General features: G+C 50.5%; 1 protein-coding gene across 3 annotated transcripts in view; it reads left to right on the top strand.

Moving 5' to 3' along the window:
• Positions 1 to 1,754: 1,754 nt before the first annotated feature.
• Positions 1,755 to 26,265, top strand: part of LOC123097085 (GTPase HflX) — a 33,272-nt gene continuing 8,761 nt past the window's right edge. The window contains exons 1-13 of one of the 3 annotated variants that reach the window (XR_006446898.1): positions 1,758 to 2,221; positions 2,440 to 2,582; positions 16,239 to 16,355; positions 17,380 to 17,494; positions 17,969 to 18,106; positions 18,631 to 18,726; positions 18,813 to 18,926; positions 19,031 to 19,099; positions 19,195 to 19,265; positions 19,361 to 19,454; positions 19,711 to 19,836; positions 19,929 to 20,018; positions 20,190 to 20,378. Coding sequence is in view for 2 of the 3 variants with exons in the window: in XM_044518850.1 (XP_044374785.1) it covers positions 1,835 to 2,221; positions 2,440 to 2,582; positions 16,239 to 16,355; positions 17,380 to 17,494; positions 17,969 to 18,106; positions 18,631 to 18,726; positions 18,813 to 18,926; positions 19,031 to 19,099; positions 19,195 to 19,265; positions 19,361 to 19,454; positions 19,711 to 19,836; positions 19,929 to 20,018; positions 20,190 to 20,288 (1,659 nt within the window). In the remaining variant the exon portion in view is untranslated. Of the gene's footprint in view, positions 2,222 to 2,439; positions 2,583 to 16,238; positions 16,356 to 17,379; positions 17,495 to 17,968; positions 18,107 to 18,630; positions 18,727 to 18,812; positions 18,927 to 19,030; positions 19,100 to 19,194; positions 19,266 to 19,360; positions 19,455 to 19,710; positions 19,837 to 19,928; positions 20,019 to 20,189; positions 20,464 to 26,265 lie in introns of those variants that run through there. The other 2 variants (XM_044518850.1, XM_044518851.1) reach the window with 2 other exon arrangements.

Here is a 26,265-nt window from a genome sequence, read left to right on the forward strand (position 1 = left end):
ATGCCCTGGCGGTGGGCCAGCCTTGGGCCTTCTAGTGGCACCGCACACTGGGCCGCAGGCAGACGGGCCTGGGTACCCCCAGTCCCACGGGGCCGACACTCGTGTTATGGACTATAGACTTGTGACAAAATCATCTCCTAGTATAATATACAACTTTGGTCAATTCTACGCAAGTGTTCTTCTAACATCGTGCCCTCAATGTTGCTGGCATCATCATTACACCTAATTATGTCTGTGATCAGGAAAACAGAACCATTGTGCAACACTTGAGCTAGTCCTATAGGCAAGACTAGGAATCTATTTGACCGCTTATAATTCTACATGTGCACATGAGTTTTCCTTTGAGCCTCTTGATTTTCGCTGACTCGAGAACCATAGCAATTATAACATAGAATATAAACATTAGTCATAAACTTAGAAATAAATAATATTTTTATTATTGCCCCTAGGGCATATTTCCAAACAATCACCATGGCCAAAAAACGAGCTTGAGGATCCTGCCTTGTAGGTACAGTTACCAAAGACATTGTCCTGGCCGCCTCCTCGAAAACTTGCATTGTCGCTCATCATGGTAGGGATAGCAATCGTCATAAGATTGATCATAGGAGCCCCGGCCTTGTCCTGTACCTTGATTACCACGACCTCCATAAGAGTTGATGTGGCCACCGTTGCGATAACCTCGTCCGCCATCACCGTGGGAACCACCATGCTGGGCAACGGCGCACGGCCACCAGGACCGGCATGAGGTGCGCTGCCATGGGAGGAGGAGCACTCCCAAGATCATGACCATCACTGCCCAGCTCCATGCCTCGCCCTACCATGACGACTTTGACAAAAAGGCATGAATCCGAAGTTTGCCACACCCGTGTAGATTTTGCACGTCCTTGAGACCTAAACCCAAGTTTATCCATACAAGCCGCAAAGGCTGAATGTAAATCACATGGTGCAGTAGGGAAGGAAATGATCAATATCGTCCCACATATGATTCCTGTCACAGAGTCATGGGCGGTATGCAGATCCTGATGGGCCACATCTGGCCCATCATCATCTAGATGGGTCCGACGAGCAAATTTGAACTTGACAGCCAATGTCCATCCACCAAAGTTGCATCCGACTCCGGCAATGATGATGCCGCAAATCGGGGAAGGAGGCATCCCTCCTCAAATTACGAACACTTTGAAGATTAACATGCGCTGCCACATGGTGCATTCTACCCTTCCTTTTCCAAGGCATTACCTTGGTCCATGAACTACCTAGAAAATCGGTGAGTGCGACGGTCGGATGGTTGACTACCAATAGAGGTCCACACCGGGGCTTTGAAGAGCGTCGAGCCACAACCCTGCGCACCAAGTCGCCCACCACGGCCTCTTCAAATCCTTGCATGTCATCTCGTCGTTGCTCCTCCCGCGCCGAATCGAAAGCCGAGATGTGTAGGATTGCACCAACCTCCTCTACCGAGTATCCCGCGGCGTGGTAGTCGTAGGGAACCGTCGGGAACGCCTTTGTCCTCGAACTCGTCCGGGAGAACCCAAAATCACCCCTCAACAGTCATCCGCTCTGCCCCCATCCGAAAACCAAGCATGGCAAACAATTTTGCCTAAAACTTTGATACAACCTGTGGCCAAGAAAACCAGAGGAACACAACCTAGCTTTAGTGAATGATGATTTTTCCCACATTTCCAAGACTTGGTCAAACTTGACGGTACACCGTCCCCGCGGCCTCCAATCCAATGGCCGAGAACTGTCCAGGTCATCACCGGACGCAGCTTCCTCACCCAATCCACTGGGCCGTTGGAACGAGCTAGAGAGAAGCGTCGTCTCGTCACGTCACGCCATGAGAGCCGCTTGCTTCTCCTTGTTCTTCACCGCCGCCTCCCTCCCCCTCCCTTCGACCTCCACCGCTGCCTCGAGCCCACGCTGTCAGAGTCACGCCTCCTACCGCTGGTCCCAGCCACGCCACCGCCGCGGCGGGGTGGTCCGGGCCCTCGACGAGCGGCTGCTAGAGGCACTAACCCCCGCACCAGCGGAGACCGAGGTCGAGGATGAGAGTGGTGTCGGTGAGATAGAAGACGGCGGTGAACGAGAGGGAAGAGATGGGGTGGCTAATATTGTGGGCCCGTCGGAGGCCCATGAGCAGCCGAAGAGCAGGCGACGACAGCAGCAGGAGGAAGAGGATGCCGCGGCGGAGCGCACCCGGTTCAAGCTCATCAACGGCAAAGAGGTAGACGGCTTCGTATTGCTTAGCTGCTCTAGGATCATGAATTGCTCCCGCACAAATAAGAATCGCTGATGCTTGTGAGGAACTGAGGATGAGACAATTAGATGCAGCTACCGAATTCACCGGAGATGGCCCTGTTTTCTTACATTCCAGAAAGTAACTCTATTTGTTATTTGAATCTATGGTGTGGTCCAAGGAATGAAACTGGAAGCTTGCTGCAGATATTTCAAGAGAAGACCTACCTAGTTGGAGTCGAGTGCAAGAAGGCCGCAAGTGATAACTTCAGCATAGAGGAATCGCTCAAGGAGCTCGAGCAGTTAGCTGATACTGCTGGGCTCATGGTTCTCGGATCGACCTATCAAAAGTAAGCTCCTGACCCCCTCATTTCCTAACTGATTCTCATTCAGTTGTTGAGGTGGACCCTGCTATATCGGAGTAACCGATTCACAACGTAGCTATATTTACTCCGCAAAAGGCCTTTTTTTTTCTTCTTTCTAAAAAATATTCCGTTTGCCACCCAAATGTAGGAACCAGAAACCATCCTTTGTCTTGTCTACATCGTGTTTGAGGACATGCGGAGAATATTTGGCGTGACAAGTCCGAGCCCATTGCTGACGATTCATGTGCAAACATAAAATTGATGAATGATTAGTATAGTTATACGTACTAAAAGGAGTTCCAAACCTGGTAAGCAGGTCGTACAATCATATTATCAGACACAACTGTAGCAATGGATTCTTTCAGCAATTGCCGAGATGCTCAATTTCATCCAGCAAGCGCTGAGGTGCTCGATTTCATCCAGCATGCTCATATATCTAACTTCCACAACTCTATAGTGTTGGATTTGGTGGAAGCGACTCAACACCCATACATGGATGCCCGTGATAGGAGCTAGGACCCTACCAGGTCTAGGCCGGAGGTTGTACGGGAAGGAGGAAGGTTGGCGGGGACGCGAGCTCGGCTGCCGGCGGCGGGGCGCCGTGGCGCGCTGAAGAAGAGGTGGCGGCGGCGCAAGGCGCGGCTAGGGTTTTGGGTTCCGGCCCTCTGGAAGCGGGGCAATAGGATTTGTCTTATTGCTTAATTCTCAAAAGAATCTTACAACTTGTTTATATAACCACGATGCGAATAAAAATAAGATAACTTGTGGGCTAAGCCCCTAACTAAACCTGCCCGGTGGGCCTCCTACGGGCATAAGTCTGCTCAGTCATAACATCTCTCCCCGCCTACGCAAACAGCTCGTCCTCGAGCTGGAAGTCTGGATAGTGTTGGCGGAACTCGTCGCGCTGCTCCCAAGTAGCTTCCTCCTCCGGAAGTCCAGCCCACTGAATCAACACGTACCACACCCCGCGACGTAGCTGGGCCTGCAACACCTTCTTCGGTCCCGGAAGAAGGCGCCCGTCGGCGGTCAGAGGAAGCGCGGGAGGGGCCGCGGGTGGCTCCCCCACAGAAGGGCTTGAGCAGTCCCACATGGAAGACGTCGTGGATGCGAGCACCGGCCGGAAGATGAAGGCGGTAAGCCACCTTCCCGATGCGCTCCAAGACAGCAAAGGGCCCGTCGTAGCGAGGGCCCAGCTTGCGCTTCGCGCGTGGGTCTAGTGACTGCGTAGAGCGGTGAAGGAGACGCAGCCACACCCAATCACCCACCGTGAACTCCGCCTCGCGATGGTGGTCGTCGTAGTAGTGCTTGGCCAACTGCTAGGCCTGAATGAGGCGTTGCCGAACCTCTGCCAGCATCTCGTCACGGCTCCGCAGAAGATCGCCGGCCGCCTCCGTCCGAGTTGTCGCCGGATCAACCGGCAGGATGGGCAGGGGCGGTCTGCCGTAAACCACCTCAAATGGCCTGGCGCGCAGGGCAGAGTGATAGGAGGTGTTGTAGCAGTACTCCGCCCACGAGAGCCAATCCACCCAAGCGCGAGGACGATCACCTGTGACACAACGCAAATACATGTCAATCACCTTGTTGACGACCTCGGATTGGCCGTCCGTCTGAGGATGGAAGGCCGTGCTCAGGTGGAGCTTCACGCCCGCCATTCGGAAGAGATCGCACTAGACATGCCCCGTGAACACCGGGTCCCGATCGCTGACGATCGAAGAGGGAAACCCGTGGAGGCGGACAATACCGTCGAAGAAGGCACGGGCCACGGACGCAGTAGTGTAGGGATGGCCGAGCGCGATGAAGTGAGCATACTTGGAGAAGCGGCCGACAACCGTGAGAATGACCGATTTGCCGCCCACCTTGGGAAGGCCCTTGATGAAGTCCATGGAAATATCAGCCCAGACCTGAGACGACACCTCCAAGGGTTGGAGCAGACCAGCCGGCCGCAGTCTCTCCGTCTTGCTACGCTGGCACATCACACAAGACCGCACCCAGTCGCGGACCAGGGACCGATCACTTGGAATGTAGAAGTCGGCGCGGAGACGATGGAGGGTTTTCTGCACACCCTCATGGCCCGCCGAGTGGGCCAGCAGCAGCACCTGGTGACTGAGATCGTCGTGCGCCGGCACGAAGACCCGGCTCCCATGCAGGAGCAACCCGTCGTCGAGGCGCCACGGCTCCTCCAGCTCACCCGCAGCCAGCTGCTGCTGAAGGAGGAGCGCGTCCGGTGCGGCCGCGGTTGCCCGACGGTTGTCGGCGAAGAGGGCGAAAGTGGGCCCCGAGCGGATGCAGAGCGCCGCCCCCTCGGAGTCGCCGACGGCGGTGTTGTGGTCGGCGTCGCGGCGAGACAGGGCGTCGGCCACGGTGTTAAGGCGGCCCGGACGATACTCGACGGTGAAGTCGAAGCCGAAGAGCTTACTGATCCACTGGTGTTGCGGCACGGTCGATAGCCGTTGGTCCAACAAGAACTTGAGGTTGTAGTGGTCCGCGCGAATCCGGAAAGACCGACCCCACAGATAGGGCCGCCAATGACGCACCGCCTGCACCAAGCCAATGAGCTCTCGCTCATAAGCCGCGAGCTTAAGATGGCCCGCGGCGAAGGGCCTGCTGAAGAAAGCGAGGGGTCCATCGCCCTGATGAAGGACAGCGCCGAACCCCGCACCGGAGGCGTCGCAGTCCACGACGAACGGGCGGTCGAAGTCAGTCATCTGAAGGACGAGGCCCGTCGTGAGGGCCCCCTTAAGGGCCTCGAATGCCGTGGTCGCCTCCTCATCCCAGGCAAAGGCGTCGCGACGTAGCAGGCGCGTGAGCGGTGACGCGATGAGGCTGAATTCCTGGATAAATTTCCGGTAGTACCCCGCGAGGCCCAGAAACCCGCGAAGAGCCCGCGGTGAATGCGGGATCGGCCAGGCGGCGACTGCCGCCACCTTGTCGGCGTCCATGGCCACCCCCTCGGACGAGATGACGTGACCAAGGTAGGCGACTGAAGGCGTCCCGAGCGAGCACTTCGAGCGCTTAAGATGAAGATGGCGCACTCGAAGCTCGTTGAAGACGATGGCGACGTGCTGAAGGTGGTCCGCCCACGAGGCGTTGTAGATAAGAATATCATCAAAGAAAACGAGCACAAACCGACGCAAGTAGGGGCGGAGGACGTCGTTCATTAGAGCCTGAAAAGTCGTCGGTGCATTGGAGAGGCCAAGCGGCATGACCAAGAACTCGAAGTTGCCGTGATGAGTCCGAAACGCCGTCTTGGCGATATCATCCTGGTGCATGCGCACCTGGTGGTAGCCCGACCGGAGATCGAGCTTGGTGAAGAAGCGCGCCCCATGTAGCTCATCCAGGAGCTCATCGACCACCGGGATAGGAAACTTGTCCTTAAGAGTCAGGGCATTAAGGGCGTGGCAGTCGATGCAGAAACGCCACGTGCCGTCTGACTTGCGGACGAGGAGGACCGGCGCGGAGAACGGCGATGTGGAGATCCGGATGATGCCCAAGGCGAGCATGAGCGCGCACTGCCGCTCCAGCTCGTCCTTATGCAGCTGAGGATATCGGTAGGGCCGTACTGCCACCGGCGCCGAGCCCGACAGGAGATGAATGCGGTGATCATACACCTGGGCTGGCGGAAGGCCCCGCGGCTCATCGAAGAGGTCGCCGTGTTGCTGCAGGAGGTGATCCAACAGTGGATGCTCAGCCTCGGTGGTGGTCGCGGCCAGCTGAGCTGCGGTGTCGCCGGTGAGGCGCGCCCAACGCCCTCCCACCGAACGCGGAGGCCGAGACGCCAGAAAGTCATCATCAGGGCGTCGAAGTCCTAGAGGATGGGACCGAGGGTCCGCAAGAAGTTGACGCCGAGGATGAAGTCGAAGCAGCCCAAGTCGATGCCCGCGCACGTGATGGTGAAGTGCTCGTCGCCGATAGTGATGGGCACGTTCCGCGCCAGCCCATGACACCGAAGGCGGTCGCCGTTGGCCACCGTGACCCGAAGTTGCTCCCTGCCTGTCGGCTGAAGCGCTAAGCGGCGCATGGTAGCCTCGGGCAGGAAGTTATGTGTGGAGCCCGTATCCAAGAGGGCCACCAAGCGCTCGCCGTGAATCATCACCGGCAAGAGCATAGTCCGCTCGTCGCGGATGCCGGCAAGCGCATGGAGCGAGACCACGAGCGCCGTCGCCTGGGCGGCCGCGGGTGCGGCCTCTACAGCAACTGGGGGCGGCAACTCGCCGAGCCTGTCGGCGGGTGTGTCCTCCTCGACGTAGTCGGCCGTCTCCAAGTAGAAGAGGCGCGGGCAGACATGGCCCGGCGCGTAGGGCTCATCGCAGTTATAGCAAAGCCCCTGGCGCCGACGCTCGAGCTGGTCGGCCTGAGAGAGTCGATGGAAGGGCCGCGTTGCGGCCGGGGTGGTAGTCGCCGGAGCGGGCGGGGGCGGCCGGCCCGGCGCAGGTGCTGGGGGCTGCCTGGCGTGCTGTTGGCTTCGTCGAGCCAGGGCCGCCTGCTGCACGGCCTACGCGCGACACTCGAAGGCGCGGGCGTAGTACATGTCCGTCTGGAGGTCCTAGGTCCCCGAAGCTCCACGTCAGCGCCGATGTGATCCGGGAGACCGCCGACGAAGAGCTCGGCCCGCTGCTGCGCCGTCACGCCCGGCGCGTGGCATGCCAGGGCCTGGAACCGGTCGGCGAAGTCCTGCACCGTGGAGGTGAAGGGAAGGCGGCCCAGCTCCGCCAGGCGGCTCCCGTGGATCGGTCGCCCAAAATGAAGGAGGCAGAGCTCGCGAAAGCGCTCCCAAGGGGGCATGCCGCCCTCGTCTTGCTCGAGGGCGTAATACCATGTCCGTGCCGCGCCTCGGAGGTGGTAAGAGGCGAGCCAGGTGCGATCCGACGCTAGAGTGCGCTGCCCGCGAAAGAACTACTCGCACTGGTTGAGCCGGTTGAGAGGGTCCATCGTGCCGTCATAAGTGGCGAAGTCAATTACCGTGGCGGCGTCTGGGTAGGAGCGCCGTGGCCGACTGGCTCGGAGGTGCGGAGCAGCGAGGATGGGGTCGCCCGGTCGGTGTTGGCGCGGCCCGCGTAGGGATCCGTGGAGCCGGATGGGTCGCCGTACTGCAGAGTGGGCGCCGGCGGTTCCCCGACCGAAGTGTAGACGGGCGGCGGTGACGATCCGGTCAGCCAGGCCGGAATTGGGGACGGCGACGGCGGGAAGCAGACGTGCTGGATCAGCACGCCTCCCTGCGTGGTCGGCCCGGGCCCAGTGCTGGGTGGCGGAGGAGCCGACAACGGCGGCTGCTGCTGGAAGGGCCCGGGTGGCGCTGCGAGGGCCGGCGCCGGCCACTACGACCATTGTGGGGCGGCGGCGGGCGGTGGCTGTAGCGGCAGTTGGTGCTGGAGAGGCCCTGCAAGCGCCGCGGGGGCCGAGTACCAAGGCAGGGCAGCCGGCGGCAGGGCGGCGGCGGCCCGTAGGGGCTGGCCAGGTATAGTCGTATCCCCTGGACGGCGGTGACGAGGTCGTTGAGGACCCCGGTAATCTCCGCCGGGGAGTAGACGACGGCAGGCGGCGTGTTGGAGGGCGGCGTCTGGCCGGTGGAGGCGCCGGCGGTGGAGCCCAGCGGCGCCGTGGGGAGGGCTAGCGGCGCGGTGGAGAGGGTTAGCGACACGATGGTGATGGGCAGCGGCGGGGTGGGCAGCGGTGGGGTGGGCGGTGGTGCAGACATGATCGGAACCGAGCTACCTGATACCAAATTGGTAGGAGCTAGGACCCTACCAGGTCTAGGGCGGAGGTTGTACGGGAAGGAGGAAGGTTGGCGGGGACGTGAGCGCGGCTGCCGGCGGCGGGGCGCCGTGGCACGCTGAAGAAGAGGCGGCGGCGGCGGCGCAAGGCGCGGCTAGGGTTTAGGGTTCCGGCTCCTCTGGGAGCCGGGCAATAGGATTTGTCTTATTGCTTAATTCTCAAAAGTGTCTTAGAACTTGTTTATATAACCACGATGCGAATAAAAATAAGATAACTTGTGGGCTAAGCCCCTAACTAAATCTGCCCGGTGGGCCTCCTACGGGCATAAGTCTGCCCGGTCATAACAGCCCGGTGGGCCTCCTACGGGCATAAGTCTGCCCGGACATACAGAAGTGCACCAACTATACTTATGTAAGTGGTGACATCCTCCTGATTCAGGGGTTCCCCTTCTGCAAGAGACAAGGATTCTGAACTGGACAGTGGTATTGGTGATGATTTGCAGTTTTGCATGCCAACCCTGCTTAACAAGTCAGATGCATACTTTTCTTGTGACAAATGAATACCACTCTTAGTTTTCTTAACTTCAATGCCCAAGAAAAAATGCAAATCAACTAAAGCCTTGAGAGCAAATTCAGAACTTAAATCCTTAAGCAATGTTGTTACGGCCGCACTAGAAGAACTAGTTACAATGATATCATCAAAATATATGAGAACAAAGATAGATGTCTGCAACTTGTTGTAGATAAACAGAGATGTATCAGACTTTGATGGAGCAAACCCAAGTTTCTGCAATTTTGTTATCCTCTGGGAGCTTGCTTTCCATACAAGGCCTTATCAAGCTTGCAGACATGAAAGGGTGCATCCTTGTTTTCAAACCCAGGAGGTTGTTTCATGTAAACCTCCTTTTCCAGAACTGTAGCGACCAAACCTTAAATGGTCTGTGCTGCTGTGCACCAGTGTCATCCCTGGATCAGTAATGCTGACACGCACAGTACAAATGGATGATTTATAACAGAGTAGCAATCACACACTTATTACATCGAATATCTCCGAAGAGATTAAGTATGATAAACATGGCTTAAGGCCATCTAAAACGATAACAGCGGAAGACTTGGAAGATAAGTGAGTCCATCAACTCCAGCGGCATCACCGAGTATAAGACCACGACCTAAGGCACCTTACTTGTTGTCTGAAAAGTCTGCAACATGTAACGTTGCAGCCTGAAAACGGGTCAGCACATAGAATATGCTGGCAATGTAACACATAGAGAATAATGAACAATAATAATGCTATACTACATGCATATATGGCTGGTGGAAAGCTCTATGGTTAAGTTTTATGCGAAAAGCCAATTTTTCCCTACTTCAAAGGAATAAATTTTATTTAACTATCATGGTGGTTGTTAAACATTGAGAAGGTACCTCCAACTCAATCCCAATTAAGTGTCATCATTAACCCACAAAATTAATTAAAAGTAACATGGTGATGAGATTCAAATGATAATCCAGGTACTAGATACTTAAGTTGTCCATAACCGGGGACACAGCTAACCATGATTAGTTTGTACACTCTGCAGAGGTTTGCGCACTTTTCCCCACAAGAATCGATCGCCTCCGTTTTATTTCTCGCACTGCATGGTGTTTGAGAAACAGATGACCGAGACACAGTCTTTCAGAAACAATCACTCTTTACTCTGGATGGACCGGTACACCTACTTTCCCCTACATCTGCTAGCCCACCTCTTCAAGAGATCATGTAACCTACTCAACTATGCTAGAGCCCATAATAGCTTGTGGCTGCACACGGAAGTTTCCAGCATGAATAATCTTACGATCCCTTTGAGCCTGGGTGGCGGTCCTTATACAAACAGACAACACTGGATTCTCCAGGTGCCTCAATCCACCCAGATGTGAGTTTTAGTTGCCACCTTAGGTAAACCATTATTAACAATCTCACATCTGTCATGAATATCTCTCAAACCCAAATCCACGTCTATGAGCATAGCATGGCAATATAATAGCAACGTAAAAGTAACTCCCAAGGGTTTGATAATAAAACAGGTAATAGGTACTACCTCAACTACTTCCCAAAACCCACAGTTTAATTAGATCCTAATCATGCAACGTTTGAGGAATAGATCTAATGCAATAAAAACTGGGTATGGAAAGGTATGATCAAAGTGTTACTTGCCTTGCTGATGATCCGCAAAACCTAGCGATTCGAAGTAACAAGCGGCACACTCCGGGTACTCTATCGCAAACAAACAAGCAGACAATCAGTACTCAACTAATGCACAGGTAAAACTCGAATAAAAGATCCAACCAGAAGGTTCAACTTAAGAACTCCGGTTTGCAAAAAGAATCAACTCGAACGAAGCAACGAAAGTCAAACTGCGAAAGAAACAAGCTTCGTTTACTAATCTGGATCTAGGTCAAATTTTACAGTAGCAAAAACTTGTTTGAGTAGGTTAAACGGAAAGAGAATTTCGAGACGAAACTCTAGGCGCTTGAATCGCCTGATTCCGATAAACGAGCGAGAAGTTAAACAGAAACGAAGATTCGATCAGAAATCGAATCTGAGATAATCGCAGAAAAATCCGTCGAAAAAGAAAACGGACGAACGGTTAAAGAACGGACGTTCGTTAACAGAGAAAAACCGACGAACGCGTTCGTTAAAACGAACGGTTCGGTGAACGCTCGCAAAATAACAAAACCGAAAAAAAAAGATCTAGGTTTTTTTTTTAAACGAACGATTTTTTTTTAAAAAGAAAACCGGCAACGAGGCGAGGTGCGGCTATCTCGTCGGGGGCGTGCTCCGGCGGCTCGGGGCGAGGGGCGGGGCTCTGGTGCGGGCGGCGGCGGGTGCGATGCGGCGGCGGCGGGGTGAGGTGAGAGGAGGGGGGGTGCGGGGTATTTATATGGGGGGGGGCGGAGGTGGCTTGGGGAAGGGGGTGCCGGCGGGGGCGTGCGGAGCTCGGACTCCGAGCGGCGGCGGCGCTGCGTGCGCGAGGAGGACGACGCGGCGGGCCGGCCTGCGGCTCGGCCTAGCGGGCGCGCGCAGTTGTTTTTTTTTTAAAAAAAAAATACGTTCTGCGGAAAATAATTCATAGAAAAATAAATAAATGTCCAAAAAAGTAAAACAAATTTTCCCCGTCTAGTTAGAAAATCTAGAATAGGGTGAACATTTTTTTAACACAAAATAATTTTTTTGAAAACATGCAATATTTTTAATGCAATAAAATTGCAAATAAAAATCCGAATAAATTCCAATAAATGATTTTAACACTTTTCCTCCAGTATTTCAATTGTTTTGGAGAAGTCATATTTTCTCCTCTCGTTTATTTTTAAAATGAAATATTTTTCCGGAGAGAAAATAATTAAAACCAAAATCCTCGTCTTATTATTTGATGAAAATCAAATATGAAAATTCGAGAAAAATCCCCAACTCTCTCCGAGGGTCCTTGAGTTGCTTAGGATTTATCGAGGATTTGTCAAAATGCAATGAAACATGATATGCAATGATGATCTATGTATAACATACCAAATTGAAAATTTGGGATGTTACAAGAACACCATAAAGGAACGCGTTATGCCTTTCTAGTTGTCCGAGACTCCATCCCCTGGAAACAGCAATGGATAACACAAGACGATGCAACTTTTACAACTGGACTAAAAGTGTTCTCATAGTCAATGCCACATCTCTGCTTAAATCCTTTTGCTACTAATCTTGCCTTATAACCATCACTAGTGCCATCAGATTTTCTTTTCATCCTATAGACCCATTTGCAATCAATCAAATTTTTACCTTCATGCCGAGGAACCAAATGACACGTTTTATTTTTTTTGCAATGCCAAGTAATCCTCCTCCATTGCCTTTTTCCATCGGGTATCACCAAGTGCTTCACTCAATGTTTTGGGTGGTGAACATGCCAAGCCATATTTAGTTTTGTAATTGAGACGAGTAATTACCCCCCGTTGGAGACGTGTGCGCGGTGGAGAAATTTCAGCAGTGGCTTCGGGCGCAGAAGATCCGGACTGCATGGCTATAGCAGATTCCGCCGCACTAGGAGACAGCCGGACAGGTGTGGATCCCGAAGCCGGATCCTCTGCGGCAGAGGTTGCTGATGAAGACAAAGGCGAGGCAACAGAAGATCCGAGCGCGCGGGCCGGATCAGATCCCATGCCCGAGCCGGGCCCGGTTGGCGCGTTGGCAGCTGCATGCGGGGCTGCCTGACGTAGACGTGGGGAACCGGTGCGTACCGCGCGGTCGGCGGGGTGGATGCAGGGGCCGAACCAGGCGCAGACAAGCGGAGACGGTCCGGCCCCACGTGCCTCGTGGGAAACCCAGATTGGCGAGCGGCGTGTGGCATCTTGTGCGTGGAGTCCGACGCGGGCGGATCGCCCTCGCCTGGCACGCCTGGCGTCTGCAGGGGGCAAAATTGACAAATTTGACCTATGGACGAAATCAAATCACAGAATGAACTGCCCGTGAAACTATTTCACGCGGCTGACCTTTTAGTGTGACGCCCGACACGAAGGCGCCACACTACACTGTGCAACGCCTCACAGATAGGCGCTACACGCCTGGCCAGCGTCGCACCCGTGTGATCCGAAAATTACTAAGTCAGTGTGCAGCGCCTGAGAGCTAGGCGCCACACTATACAGTGTAGCGCCTAGCTTCTAGGCGTTGCACTATTTTGTAGTGCAACCACTAGTGCAGCGCCTGAGAGCTAGGCGCCACACTATACAGTGCAGCGCCTAGCTCTTAGGCTCTGCACAATGACTTAGCAATTTTTAGGCAGTCTGGGGTGCAACGCTGGCCAGGCGTGTAGCGCCTATCTGTGAGGCGTTGCATAGTGTAGTGTGGCGCCTTCGTGTCGGGCGTCACACAAAAAGGTCAGCCGCGTGAAATCGTTTCACGGGCAGTTCATTCTGTGATTTGATTTCGTCCATAGGTCAAATTTGTCAAATTTGCCCCTGCAGGGTGGACCCCGGGAGGATTGCATGGCAGACGGCTCAGGGGTCAATCCCGACGCGGATTCGCCCAAGATTTCTGTGCCAGGAGGTAGGCACATAAAGACGTCGTACTGCTTCATTTGCCAGCGAATTTTCACCAATTTCTGCACCAGAAAAAGCTGAATCACCAAGCTGGGGGGCAGGGTTAGTCAATGATGGGTTAGAACAATTATTTTCAACCCCATTATCAATGCCAGAAAGATGTGACGGAAGATTTCTGTGCCAGGAGGCGGGCACATAAAATGACGCCGTACCGCTTCATTTGCCAGCGAATTTTCACCAATTTCTGCACCAGAAAAAACTGAACCACCAAGCTGGGGGGCAGGGTTAGTCAATGATGGGTTAGAACAATTATTTTCATCCCCATTATCAATGCCAGAAAGATGTGACGAAAGGAGAAGAATTTCTTTGCGAAGGAGAGCGCTGACATTAGGATGAAGTTGTTCGAAAGGGATTTTTGTTTCATCAAAGAGACAAAGACAACGTCATGAGAGATGTTGACACGGCCAGTAGATACATCAAGACATTTGACTCCTTTGTGTTGTGCACTATAGCCAATAAAAACACGCTGTTTAGAACAGAACATCAGTTTGCGATTATTGTAGGGGCGAAGGTTAGGCCAACAGGCACACCCAAAGACACGAAGGGGAGTGTAATCTAGTTTGACATGCAAAAGTCGTTGTGTAGGAGTTTCATTTTTAATGACACGACTAGGCAAGATATTGATAAGATGAACAACAGTAAGAAAAGCTTCATCCAAGAATTTTAGTGGCATAGAGGCAGCTGCAAGAAGAGCTAAACCCACTTCAACAATGTATCTATGTTTTCTCTCTGCAGATCCATTCTGCTGATGAGCATGTGGGCATGACACATGATGAGAAATCCCTAATTTCTGAAAAAAGAATTTAACTTCTCATATTCACCACCCCAATCAGATTGGACAACAATTATCTTAGCATCAAACTTTCTCTCAACAAGAGCTTGAAAATTATGGAATAATTGGAACACATCAGAACGTTTCTTAAGGAGATAAATCCAGGTATATTTGCTAAAGTCATCAATGAAACTAACATAGTATGTATGTCTACCAACAGAGGAGGGGGTTGGACCCCAAACATCAGAAAAAGTGAGCTGTAAAGGTTTGACAGAAACACTGGTGGAAATTGGATACGGCAATTGATGACTTTTAGCTCGCTGACAAGAATCACAAATAGTTTCTGGATTGTGCTCACAAACAACTGGGAGTTTATTTTTGCTAAGTACTTGCTGAACAACTGGAAAGGAGGGGTGGCCTAATCTATCATGCCATCTTTCTAATGAGATTTTAATGGCACTACAAACTTGTTTATTGAATCTGCTAACTTGAGGAATCAACGGGTAAAATCCATCCACGCATCTACCTCGGTAGAGAATTCTCTTCGTGGCCTGATCCTTGATAAAAAAGAATGGGTGGAATTCAAGAAAGACATGACTATCAAGAGCAATACGATGAACAGAGAGTAGATTTTTTTTTCAGTGGTTGGACAATATAAGATTTTGTTGAGATGGATGTCACGATATGGGGTTTTAATAATTGACTTGCCAACATGACTTATTTGCATACCTGCCCCGTTTGCATTGTGGACTTGCTCATGACCATGGTACCTCTCATGCATGGTGATCTTCTCGAGTTCGTTGATGATGTGATCCGTAGCCCCGGAGTCGGCATACCAATTGGTATCCACACCGTATGAGCCATCTACTGCCGCAGCAACCTTTTTCTTCTGTGAGTTATCCTCATAGCGCCAATTGCAATCCTTGGCAATATGGTTAGTTTTTTTTTTGTTTTTTTTTACAAATTTGACATTTGCCCTCATACTCATCATACCCTTGAAAAACGTTGCCGCTGCCGCCTTGACGCTTCCTGCTGTTGTTGTAGTAGGGGCATCGATTGTTGCTGTTGTTGTAGTGGCCTCCACCACCGCCGCCATGGTTGTTGTTGTAGTGGCTGCCGGTGCCGCTACTGTTGTAGCTGCTGCCGCCATTCTTGTTGTTGTAGCTGCTGTTCCCGCTGCCGTAGTTGCTGCCTCCGCTGCTGGAGCCCCCGCCACTGGACTTGGGGCGGCCACCGCCACCACAGTAACCCTTGGAGGGCCCCTGTTGGCGATGTGATGGGAGAGGAAGGCTCTGATACCATGTTGGATTTGGTGGAAGCGTCTCAACACCCATACATGGGTGCTCGCGTAGTATTTATTGATAGATTGTGACTTTGGTTCTCGTAGAATTACAGAGGGCTACGGTTGTTGAACTGTGAGGAGGAATACATGGAGGGATAGAGAGATAGAAAGATAAATGAAATATATCTCTAACTACTCCTGATTCTATACGTGAGAGACAAGCTCAAGGCTGTCATGTCACGTGGTACAAAATATGTATAGAACCAATTCAGCCTGCAGAAAAAGGAAATGCAATCTTGAATTATTGGTTGTCATATGACCACAGTTTGCCTGGATTGGTTTAATCCAGCCCCAATCTAATACGAATATTTCTATCTTATTGTTTGATCTTATGAAATGAAACCATACCACATACAACAAACTTTAATCTGCTGTCAAATCCAGTAAGCTCATTTGCCAAATGAACAATCTAGATCTACTTTTTGGGTGCATTAATCCTAAGAGTATCTCCAGCAATGCCCCTAGTCAGGCCCCCAAATCAGTTTTTGAGGCTGGAGGAAAAAAAATTAACTATTCAAACACCGAAATAGCCCCCCCCCCCCCCCCTAGCATCCAGTCCATGTGTCAGGTTAATTAAATCCAATCGTGAAAAAGATTTTGCCCCCATCTAGCCTGTAGGGACCATTGCTGGAGATGCTTGTCACGTTGTACATATCTTTTTTTCTCAGTTAGGTTTCATGTTTTCTGCTTTTCATCAGGCTTTCAAGTCCAAATCCAAGGACTTATATTGGTTCAGGGAAGGTTGCTGAAATTAGGAGTGCAGTTCAGGCCCTTGATATTGAGACTATAATTTTCGATGATGAGTTGTCTGCTGGGTAAGCTCACATCAGACTCTAACATGTTTATTTTATCTACTGAAGCTATTGCAATCAAAGAACTGTTTTCTGTTGAAATGAGAAAACTATTACTCTCTCCGTTTGGAAATGTGATGTGTACTTTGACTATTCAAGATCAAACTTTGACTAACAATTATGATCCAGTAATATGTGGGTTTGTTACACGCAATTGATATCATTGGACTTGTATTCAAAAGTATGACTGAATGTTGTAACAATTTAAAAATGTTGTACAAGAATTATAAGGTCAAACTTTGCACGGTCAAACTCTACCCTGCATTTCCAAATAAAGGGAATACCACTCTATGTTTTGTTCGGTTTGCAATTTACGGTATGTTTGGTTGCTGTCCAATTTTATCCCACCAAAATTATGGTAGGGTATGTTACTTTGACTCTTGCTTGGTTGGTTGCCAAGATCTTGGTTGCCTATGGAATCTCGCCAACTTTTTTCACTCTTTTCACAAATCTTGACAACTTTTGGGCCAATAAACGGTCAAGGAATTAGCAAATTGTTGGCCAATTTTGGTAGGGCATTGTTATGGCATGAACCAAACATACCCTTAGAGTGCCTCTGTTTATCTTCACTTCTGCGCTCCAAGGTTAAACACAAAGAAAAAAAGAGAAATCTTATCTTTGTTAAGCTTCATCCACTAGCCAACGCAACCAAACGTCCGAACTGATGGAAAGGGCCAGGCAATCCGCATATACACTTCAACACCCCCTCTCACGTGTGACGCGAGAAGTCAACTCGTGAATAGACTAAGTGGTACGACTCAAGAGGCCTATACATGGAGATAGAGGGGGCAACAACAATTTTTGGACATATTGTGAAATCTCAGACTTGAATTCAAGACCTTAGGCTCTGATACCATGTTAAGCTTCATGCACTAGCCAACGTAATCAAAAGTCCGAACTGATGGAAAGGGCTAGGCAATCCGCATATACACTCCAACAATCTTGTCCTGAGAGTTTATTCCTTGATTATTTGCTCAATTTTAAACAGACAGCTGCGTAACTTGGAGAAGTCCTTTGGTGGAGGTGTTCGAGTCTGTGACCGGACTGCTCTTATTCTGGACATTTTTAATCAAAGGGCAGCGACGCATGAAGCTGCTCTGCAGGTAAACATAACAGATAGGTGTTAAGCGGTCCTTTAAGGTATTCTGTGATTGCTGCATTAAGTGATCCTATAAGATATTTTCTGAGGTTACGACTTCTCACCAATATTTGGATAACATGGAAAATGATCTTTTCAATACACTACTGGCGTAGTAGTGTTTGCCCCTTGCTCCCTTTACATTTATGAATGCTGAGTGGGTATGCTGGGCTGTTAGGTTGCCATAAGGTAAAACATTTCTCTGGCATACTATCTTGGAGACGAAGTTGTACCAGCTCACCACCGTTTTGATGACATAATATTTGGAACTATATTGCTATTTGTGAACATCTGAAGTTACGTGCATAACTCTGTACCATCATCAGACTAAATTTCTACATAAACATTTAGTGTGCGGACTTAATTGAGATATCTTTACAGTGGAAAGTATCTTCATTTGCTTTGGAATTGATGCACAAGTCTGATGTTTCCTTTTTAGGTCACCTTGGCACAAATGGAATATCAACTTCCTAGGTTGACAAAGCTGTGGACTCACCTTGAGCGGCAGTCAGGAGGCCAAGTCAAGGGTATGGGTGAGAAACAAATTGAAGTTGACAAGCGCATCTTGAGAACACAAGTAATATTCTTGTTCTTACAGTTAGATAATTTATACGTGAACTGCCAAATATGAAACCACCAAGGTTCAAAATACTCCAATGCTTTAAGGACATTTAATTGTTCAATAGAGGAATAATGTTCTTATTCTGTACCTTTTTTTTTGTGCCATGGAATCTGATCGCATTTTTTAATACTTAAGATCTTCTCTATCATGTAAATTGTATCAGCGTGTGTATACAGTTCAATATATGTAACCAGAACATAGCCAGAGATGCTCCATTTCTTGTTTATTAAGTAGTTCGAGCAATGTAATATGTGTGACTTCATCATTTTGTAACCACCTATTGCCTATTCGTCAATTACATGTCACTTTCACCATTGTTGTGTAGAAGAAATGATGATTTGTAGCCATTTACTAGTTACGCATGAGTTCCTCGTGTTAATGTCTGAGAAACTTGCATATAATTATGTTACTTACTCTAGTTGCACCTCCTGTTCTTTTTCTGGAATTTGATGATTCTCGAACCTAAGTATCTTCTGTAGATAAGCACTTTGAGGAAGGAATTGGAGTCTGTCCGAAAACATAGAAAGCTTTATCGCAACCGTCGACGGTCGGTGCCTATTCCTGTTGTTTCTCTGGTATAACCATGGAGTTTTTGTTGAGTCTAATAGGAAATTCCTTTTAATTATTAGTTATTAATAGATAAAGTTTCCAAAAAAATCAGGTGGGATATACAAATGCTGGAAAAAGTACACTCTTGAACCGCTTAACTGGAGCTGATGTGCTCGCTGAGGATAAATTATTTGCCACACTAGACCCAACAACACGGAGGGTGTTGGTATGTTGCTAAGAAACTGACATCTTAAGGAAACTTAGATATATGGCACTTTTAAGTGTCTGTGCAAGGTACGGCGTTTAATCAGTGCATGCACCACTTTGCAGATGAAGAGCGGCACTGAGTTCCTCCTAACAGATACTGTCGGGTTCATTCAGAAGCTACCCACTATGCTGGTACGCCTTTTAGACATCATCTTCGTGAACAAGGTTTACTGTGGCCCTCCTCCCCTTTATGATCTTCTGAGCATTAACTATTGTTGCTTGTCCAGGTGGCAGCATTTAGAGCAACACTGGAGGAGATATCAGAATCATCAATTATTGTTCATCTTGTAGATATCAGGTGTGCAACTGAAATACAAAAGATATTCTCGTCATTATGATTCAATTTAATGCATCTATTTAGGTATCATAGTATTTGTGTCATGTGTGTTCCAGCCATGCATTAGCTCAACAACAGATAGGTGCTGTTGACAAAGTACTGAAAGAGCTGGATATAGACTCGGTTCCGAAGTTGGTTGTGTGGAATAAGGTTCGTTGTTAGAAGTGACCTAGTACTGACAACAATTTAATCGCTTTAAGCTAATCTCAAGTGTTAGTAAATGTCAAATTTTAAGCTTACAGCTTGTGTTTGCTCTAATTTTAACTTCTCTATAAAATTTTATTTTGGTGCACCAAGACATTGTTAATTAAATTAGTAAATGCCTAAGATCTGGATAAATAGTATTTTGAATTGCTCTTAATTAATATGTTTCTGAATTGACCGAAGTAAGTTGTATGGCATGCAGATTGACAATGCCAATAACCCATTGAGAGTGAAGGAGGAAGCCGAGAAACAAGGGATAATCTGCATATCCGCCATGAATGGTGATGGTTTGGAAGAGTTCTGCAATGCAATCCAAGCAAAGTTGAAAGTATGAGCTGTTTCGGTTCTGGACTTTTGAGGCATGTGGTGCGTCTTTAATTTATCTGAGGTGAATCATGCCTATGTATGCGTCTTGTGCAGGACTCAATGGTGCCCATAGAAGCTTTTGTTCCGTATGACAAAGGAGATCTGCTAAATGACATACATAAGGTTGGAATGGTTGAGAAAACGGTGAGTGTCCTGTTTGCTCATTGGAAGCAAAACAGCAACTCATTTTTTTAAATACGGAGTACCCCGCTATGAAGTCAATCCAAACCCAACATGTAAATTTCATAAACTACAAAAAAGGATGACGCAAACTTTGAGATTTTTATGACCTGGCGCAATCAATCTTACCTGCAGGAGTACATGGAAAATGGCACGTTGATAAAAGCACATGTGCCTCTACCTCTTGCAAGGCTTCTCACGCCGTTGCGGCAGCAGGTGGCTGCTCCTCTATGATCATCCCTTTTCCAGCTCGAGTCCATCATCGGCCGTCGTATAGTTTTTGTTGGCGGGCGATGTACAAAGTTTAGAAGGAGAGACTATGAGGTAATATCATTAGCAGTTACACAACTTGCGCTTGACGTTCAGTTTGATACTAAAACTTACAAAATACGAAATTATGGTCATATAACTTGTTCCTGTGTTCAAATATGGTGTTTCCAAAGCGATCAACAAGGGGCAAGGAAAAAAACCTTATCCCCTCCCTCGTCGCCCTCGCGTGCGACGGGGAGGGCAACCTCAGCCATCTCCGCCGAAACCCCTCCCTCCCTCCTCCTGCTCACTCGTCGCCGCCAGCGGCGGCGGGCATTCTCGTTGCTGCGTTCGCGGGGGATGGCGTGGGCCGCGTTGCTGCATTCCCGAACCTGGCCGTGGTGCTGCACAGGGCGTTGCGGCATGGCGTCGTGCCGGCGCAGGTGATTGCGCGCGGGCGGGGGTGCTGCGCATCGGGCTGCGAGGTGCTGGTGCTCGCCTAGGCTAGTGACAGCGGTTGGTCGGCGGGGCCAGATCCGGCCCTAGGCGGCGCGGGCGGTGGCGGCTGGCCCTCTGACGGGGTGGCGGCTGCAGGTGCAGCTGGGGGTCTGGGCACCTCAGCTGGTCTCCGGTCAGATCCACTCGGATCTGTCCTTGGTCGTCGACGGGTGGCTCGGGGGGATGGCAGCGACCTTCTAGGTTGCTGCATCGATGTGGGCCGCGACGGCGTGGTGGCGGTCCACGGTGGTGGTGTGAGGCGGTTCGCGGCGGCGGCAGGACAGGCTACGACGTCTGGCCGTTGGCGAGCTGCTCGTGTGGATACCCTTGGGTCCTCTAGCGGCGGCAAGATGTGGTCTTTCCGGCGCCTCGCGTCGTTGGGCGAGTGTATGGTTCCTATCAGATGCCGATGCAGTCCGGGAACCAAGGTTGGGCGTTGCAGGGGGTGACGTTGGAGAGGTGACGGGAGTGATGGGTGGCGCCGATGCGGTTGGGCCGCCCGTCACCGGCAGGGGTGCTGGACGTCGACTTGGTCCGCTCCTGCTTCACCTCTTATCCGACCTGCTGGCTCCCCGATCGGTCTGGTCGGTTCAGTCATTGCGGCCTTCTTGGCGGTCGGAGCTTGTCGGTTGGTGCATATCTTGCAGCCATGGAGGGCCTATGGTGCGTCTTGTTTCCTAGGCGGCGGCCCGGGTGGTGGGAGATGTGGTGCTTGTGGGTTGAGCCTACGGCTTAGGTGCGGGCGGTTAGCGACCATGGCCGTGTGGGCGGCGTGGTGGCTGGCGTTGTGGCGATGTGTGGTGGGGAAGTTGGAGTTTGTTGCCGGGGTGAAAACCATGTCTGGCTTGGCCAGGCCGACTGAGGCGGTGCCCGCGGACGTCGTTATCGTCCTGAAGTCTTCGTTGTGGTTACTCCTTTCTCTTCGTCGTGCTCCGGATGAAAATCTAGATCTTTGGATCGGGCGGTGGTGGCACTTTAGTGTCGTGTCCTTCTTGAAGGCACTGTCTTGGAGCTCTCAGTTCGTCGTCATTCAACTTCACCCCTTCACGTGTTCTTCGGGAAGAGCTTCGATGGCTCTTTAGTGTCTACCTCATGTTGTTTGGGGTGTTGTTGTTGTAGGCCTTTGGCAGCTATGTCTCCAGCCTTGGGTGAGTGTGTTGGTGTGGTGTGTTGTGTTGTGGGTTGTCTCGATCAGTTGTGGGTTGTTGTTTTATATATAAAGCGGGGCGAAAGCCTTTTTCGCTAATATGGTGTTTTCTCTTGTATTCGGACATACGATCTGCACACGTAGCATGCCAGCACGGCATAGGCCCACCTGTCAATGGCTGGAAGCGTTCATTTTGCAGATAACTCCCTTACATTTTATTTATTCACGTACAAAGTCTGTCAATTAAAATAAAAAAAAGATGCTACTGCCATGGATAGATTACACGATCCGCTGCCACCCCCTTAGCATGGTACCAGAACAATGATAGTTCACGTTTAGCTTCCACAACTACAGTCTATATGTCCTTTGAAGACTGTACAAATTAAAATCAAAATCTAAACGAGAAAACGGGGAGCCTCGTTGTTCGAACATTTGTTATGTTGGTCGCTCGCCCGCATGTGCATGTGCTAACCACCTGACCATGATGATGTGCAGTAGTGTAAGAGGGGCGTCCTAAGCCGGCCTCTCCCGGACACTGACCAGTGACGAAAATCTGACCTAAACTAACGCCTCAAACGGACCTCAAACGTTCGGACTAACCGACATCCCTAATATCCAACTCAAATATGTGGTAGATATGAGGCGGCCCTGGCGCCGCCACGTTAGCCCTCCCGGGCCCTACAAATATCTAAATCCGGAAAATCCTAGACACCGGTCAATCTGAACTCCACTTCACTCCCCTCTCCGTCCACTCCACTTTCGATCCCCTCCCATTCGATCTGATGGCTGGCAATGGAAGCAGTGATGGCTCAGTTCGGAATCCGACGGCTCGAACATCGACGTGGAGGAGGTGGCCCTCCGCATCGCATTGAGGATGTCGCTGGTCGAGCAAGGCGGCCCCGGCAGCGGCAGATCTTCTTCCTCAGCACCCGTCACCCATCAACGCAGCGCCAGCGACGTCGTCGGCCCTTAGCGCCTGTCGTGTAGCTCCGGCAGCTCCGCTTCGCCAGGTACGACGATCACCTCCACCATCCTTTGGTCCGGAAAGTGGTACCCGGCCACCGCTGGGTCCTCGTGCCCGCGCCGGGGCCGGCGCGCACGAGGACGCCTGAGTTCGAGACACGTGCAGCCTGATGCAGGTGCGGCGGGCGAGGGAGAGGGGGAAGGCAATGTCCGCGCGCTGTTCGCGAAGGAGCGCGCCGGTCGATCCCGAGGCCGCGCTCCTCGTATCAGTCCTAGTCACCCTCTTATTATCTAGGGATAAGTGCCAATTCAAACTAAATATCGTAAGTAATCTTAAGCTACCTCACTATGGAAAGTTTCACTATTCTCAAAGACAAACAACACAAATGTTGTTTATCATTTTCACGCAATGTGCAACCGTGGTTAGCCCACGCACTGACGCACACATGAGGTTTAACCAGAAGGAGGTCACAGGTTCGGACAGTGTTTGTTCCCTTTTTCGTTTAGATTTTGAATTTAATATATTCTGATATAGGATATACTAGTTGGATGCCATGCGTTGCCACGGAATAAAAATATGTTTCTAGATGGCATAAATATGTTTTTTTTTCTAAGAATAAAACATTTGTTGCTACTTTTGAAATGATGTTTGTATGATAATTGCAACTATCAAAGGTGTTCGACAGGAGTTTCTTCAATTCTTGAATGCAAGCGTCATACAAAATTGTCTTTAGATTAAGATGCAATCAGAAACAGTGATTTCCTCATTTCATGTTCTCACAACTCTTTTTATTCAAGTCATGCATCACCTCGATCATTTATCTCGGGTACCGGATGCTCTTCAACTCAAGTATTTTCATATACCCTACATTCAACACTCAATGTAAGGCCGGAAGGTTCACCTTCTCCATCTTCTCTTCTACCTCGGTACCTCGTACTCCACATGCGCCACCCCACATTGCTGCACTTGAAATGGAAGACTGTCAATAAGTTGTCTTGATTAGATCCACCTGAGCAGCTTGAACCAAAATAGATCCACCTGAGCAACTTTAATATATTTGCTTTGCAGCTGGCATGTATCCTGATTTTTGAGCCTGGTCTGCATTGTATTTAGAAGCATGTATCATCTAACAAAAAGCCGATAAATCACAAAGTAAAAATTGAATTCTAGAAGAAATATAACTAGGAAAGTGTGATTAAAAGATAAAGACTATTCTAGTTACATTGCATTGTGTACGACAGGGGGGGGGGGGGCGCCACCAAGGCCACCCGTGCCTTCGGGTCCGACGCCTAGACCGGCTCCTCCACCCCACGTCGTTGCTCGCCCGTCTCCGTCGTCGCAGTCCAACGGTACTATGGCTGCGCCTCGGGGTCAGTGGGGGGATGACGGCTACGATGCCTACGGGCCTGGCCGGCACCGTGGTTCTTCGTCCACGGGTGGCGGGCGTGGCTATGCATGGCAAAGCGATGGCTCGGTTGAGAGGCCGTTCTTGGGTCCTACCGGTGGCTTCGTTGAGGGGCCTTCGGATCTGGGTCATCGGCAGCGAGGAGGTTACCGTGGCCATCGTGGTGGTCGGGGCGGTCGAGGGGGCCGGTACCGTCCACGTCCTCCGCCCCCACCTGTTGTTGTCGAGCAGATGACAGATTACGGGGCTGCCGAGGAGCCAGTGCTGCCCGGTCACGCTATGGAGGTGGTGACGGCTCTTGCTACTGTTCAGGTTCCTGAGAACGAGGTCATGGCTGATGTGTTTGTGGAGATGACGGACAGGGCTGAGTCTGATAGGGCGTCCAAGTGGGCGCTCAAGAAGGAGAAGATGCTTTGTTATCGATGTGGAGACAAGGGCCACTTCATTGCAGAGTGTGTGGCTCTGTTATGTGATACCTGCGGTAAGCTGGCACACGACTCTGGGGACTGTCCGATACTGCGATATCAGGCACCGTCGCTCATGATGTATGGAGTTCACTGTGCTGAGCTAACGTTTTTTGAGTCTCCGAATGAGCGAGAGGTTACTAATGAGACCCCGAGCATGACTACGGGGATTGTCAAGGTCACCAGAGGGGAGGTCTCTGAGACACAGATTGTGCAGAGGCTTCGGGAGCTGGCCCCTGGGGAGTTCCAGTGGGACCTTGTCAGTCTCGCTGATAAGATGTTCAGAGTTGAGTTTCCTTCCGTGGAGGATCTGCAGAGGTTGCTGAGTTTTGGGATGTGTAAGGTGCGGGGAACTGATGGCATCCTTGAGTTTCAGGAGTGGAAGCACGTGGAGCCTCAGGGTAAGCCGCTCACTCAAGCGTGGTTGTGATTCTCCGGGCCCCCTCCAAGCCGTTGCAGGATGCTCGGGTTGTGGCCAGCTTGGGCATTTTTGTAACGCCCACGATGCGGCTATATCTCCCACGTGTCGAGGCACGACTTAGAGACATAACCGCATTGTGGTTTTGTCGCAAGAAGGGTCATCTTCACACAATCCCATGTAATGAATAAGAATGGGATAACGAGAGTTGGCTTACAATCGCCACTTCACACAATACATAAATATAATCCATACATCATCCAAAATCCACACATAGGCCGACTACGGTCAAATCCAAATGAAAATAAGATAACCCCAAATGCTAGATCCCCGATCGTCCCAACTGGGCTCCACTACTGATCATCAGGAAAAAAAACATAGTAACGACCACGTTCCTCGTCGAACTCCCACTTGAGCTCGGTTGCGTCATCTGCACTGGCATCGTCGGCACCTGCAACTGTTTTGGTAGAATCTGTGAGTCACGAGGACTCAACAATCTCACACCCGCGAGATCAAGACTATTTAAGCTTATAGGAAAGGATGGTGTAATGAGGTGGAGCTGCAGCAGGCACTAAGCATATATGGTGGCTAACATACGCAAATGAGAGCGAGAAGAGAAGCAACGCAACGGTCGCGAAGCTAGAAATGATCAAGAAATGATCCTGAAACTACTTACGTTCAAGCATAACTCAAACCGTGTTCACTTCCCGGACTCCGCCGAGAAGAGACCATCACGGCTACACACACGGTTGATGTATTTTAATTAAGTTAAGTGACAAGTTCTCTACAACCGGACATTAACAAATTCCCATCTACCTCATAACCGCGGACACGGCTTTCGAAAGATAATACCCTGCAGGGGTGTCCCAACTTAGCCCATTATAAGCTCTCACGGTCAACGAAGGATAAACCTTCTCCCGAGAAGACCCGATCAGTCTCGGAATCCCGGTTTACAAGACATTTCGACAATGGTAAAACAAGACCAGCAAAGCCGCCCGAATGTGCCGACAAATTCCGATAGGAGCTGCACATATCTCTTTCTCAGGGCACACCGGATGAGTCAGAC

This window comes from Triticum aestivum, chromosome 4D (genome assembly GCF_018294505.1).
Source record: "Triticum aestivum cultivar Chinese Spring chromosome 4D, IWGSC CS RefSeq v2.1, whole genome shotgun sequence".
In the NCBI taxonomy this organism is placed as follows: Eukaryota; Viridiplantae; Streptophyta; class Magnoliopsida; order Poales; family Poaceae; genus Triticum; species Triticum aestivum.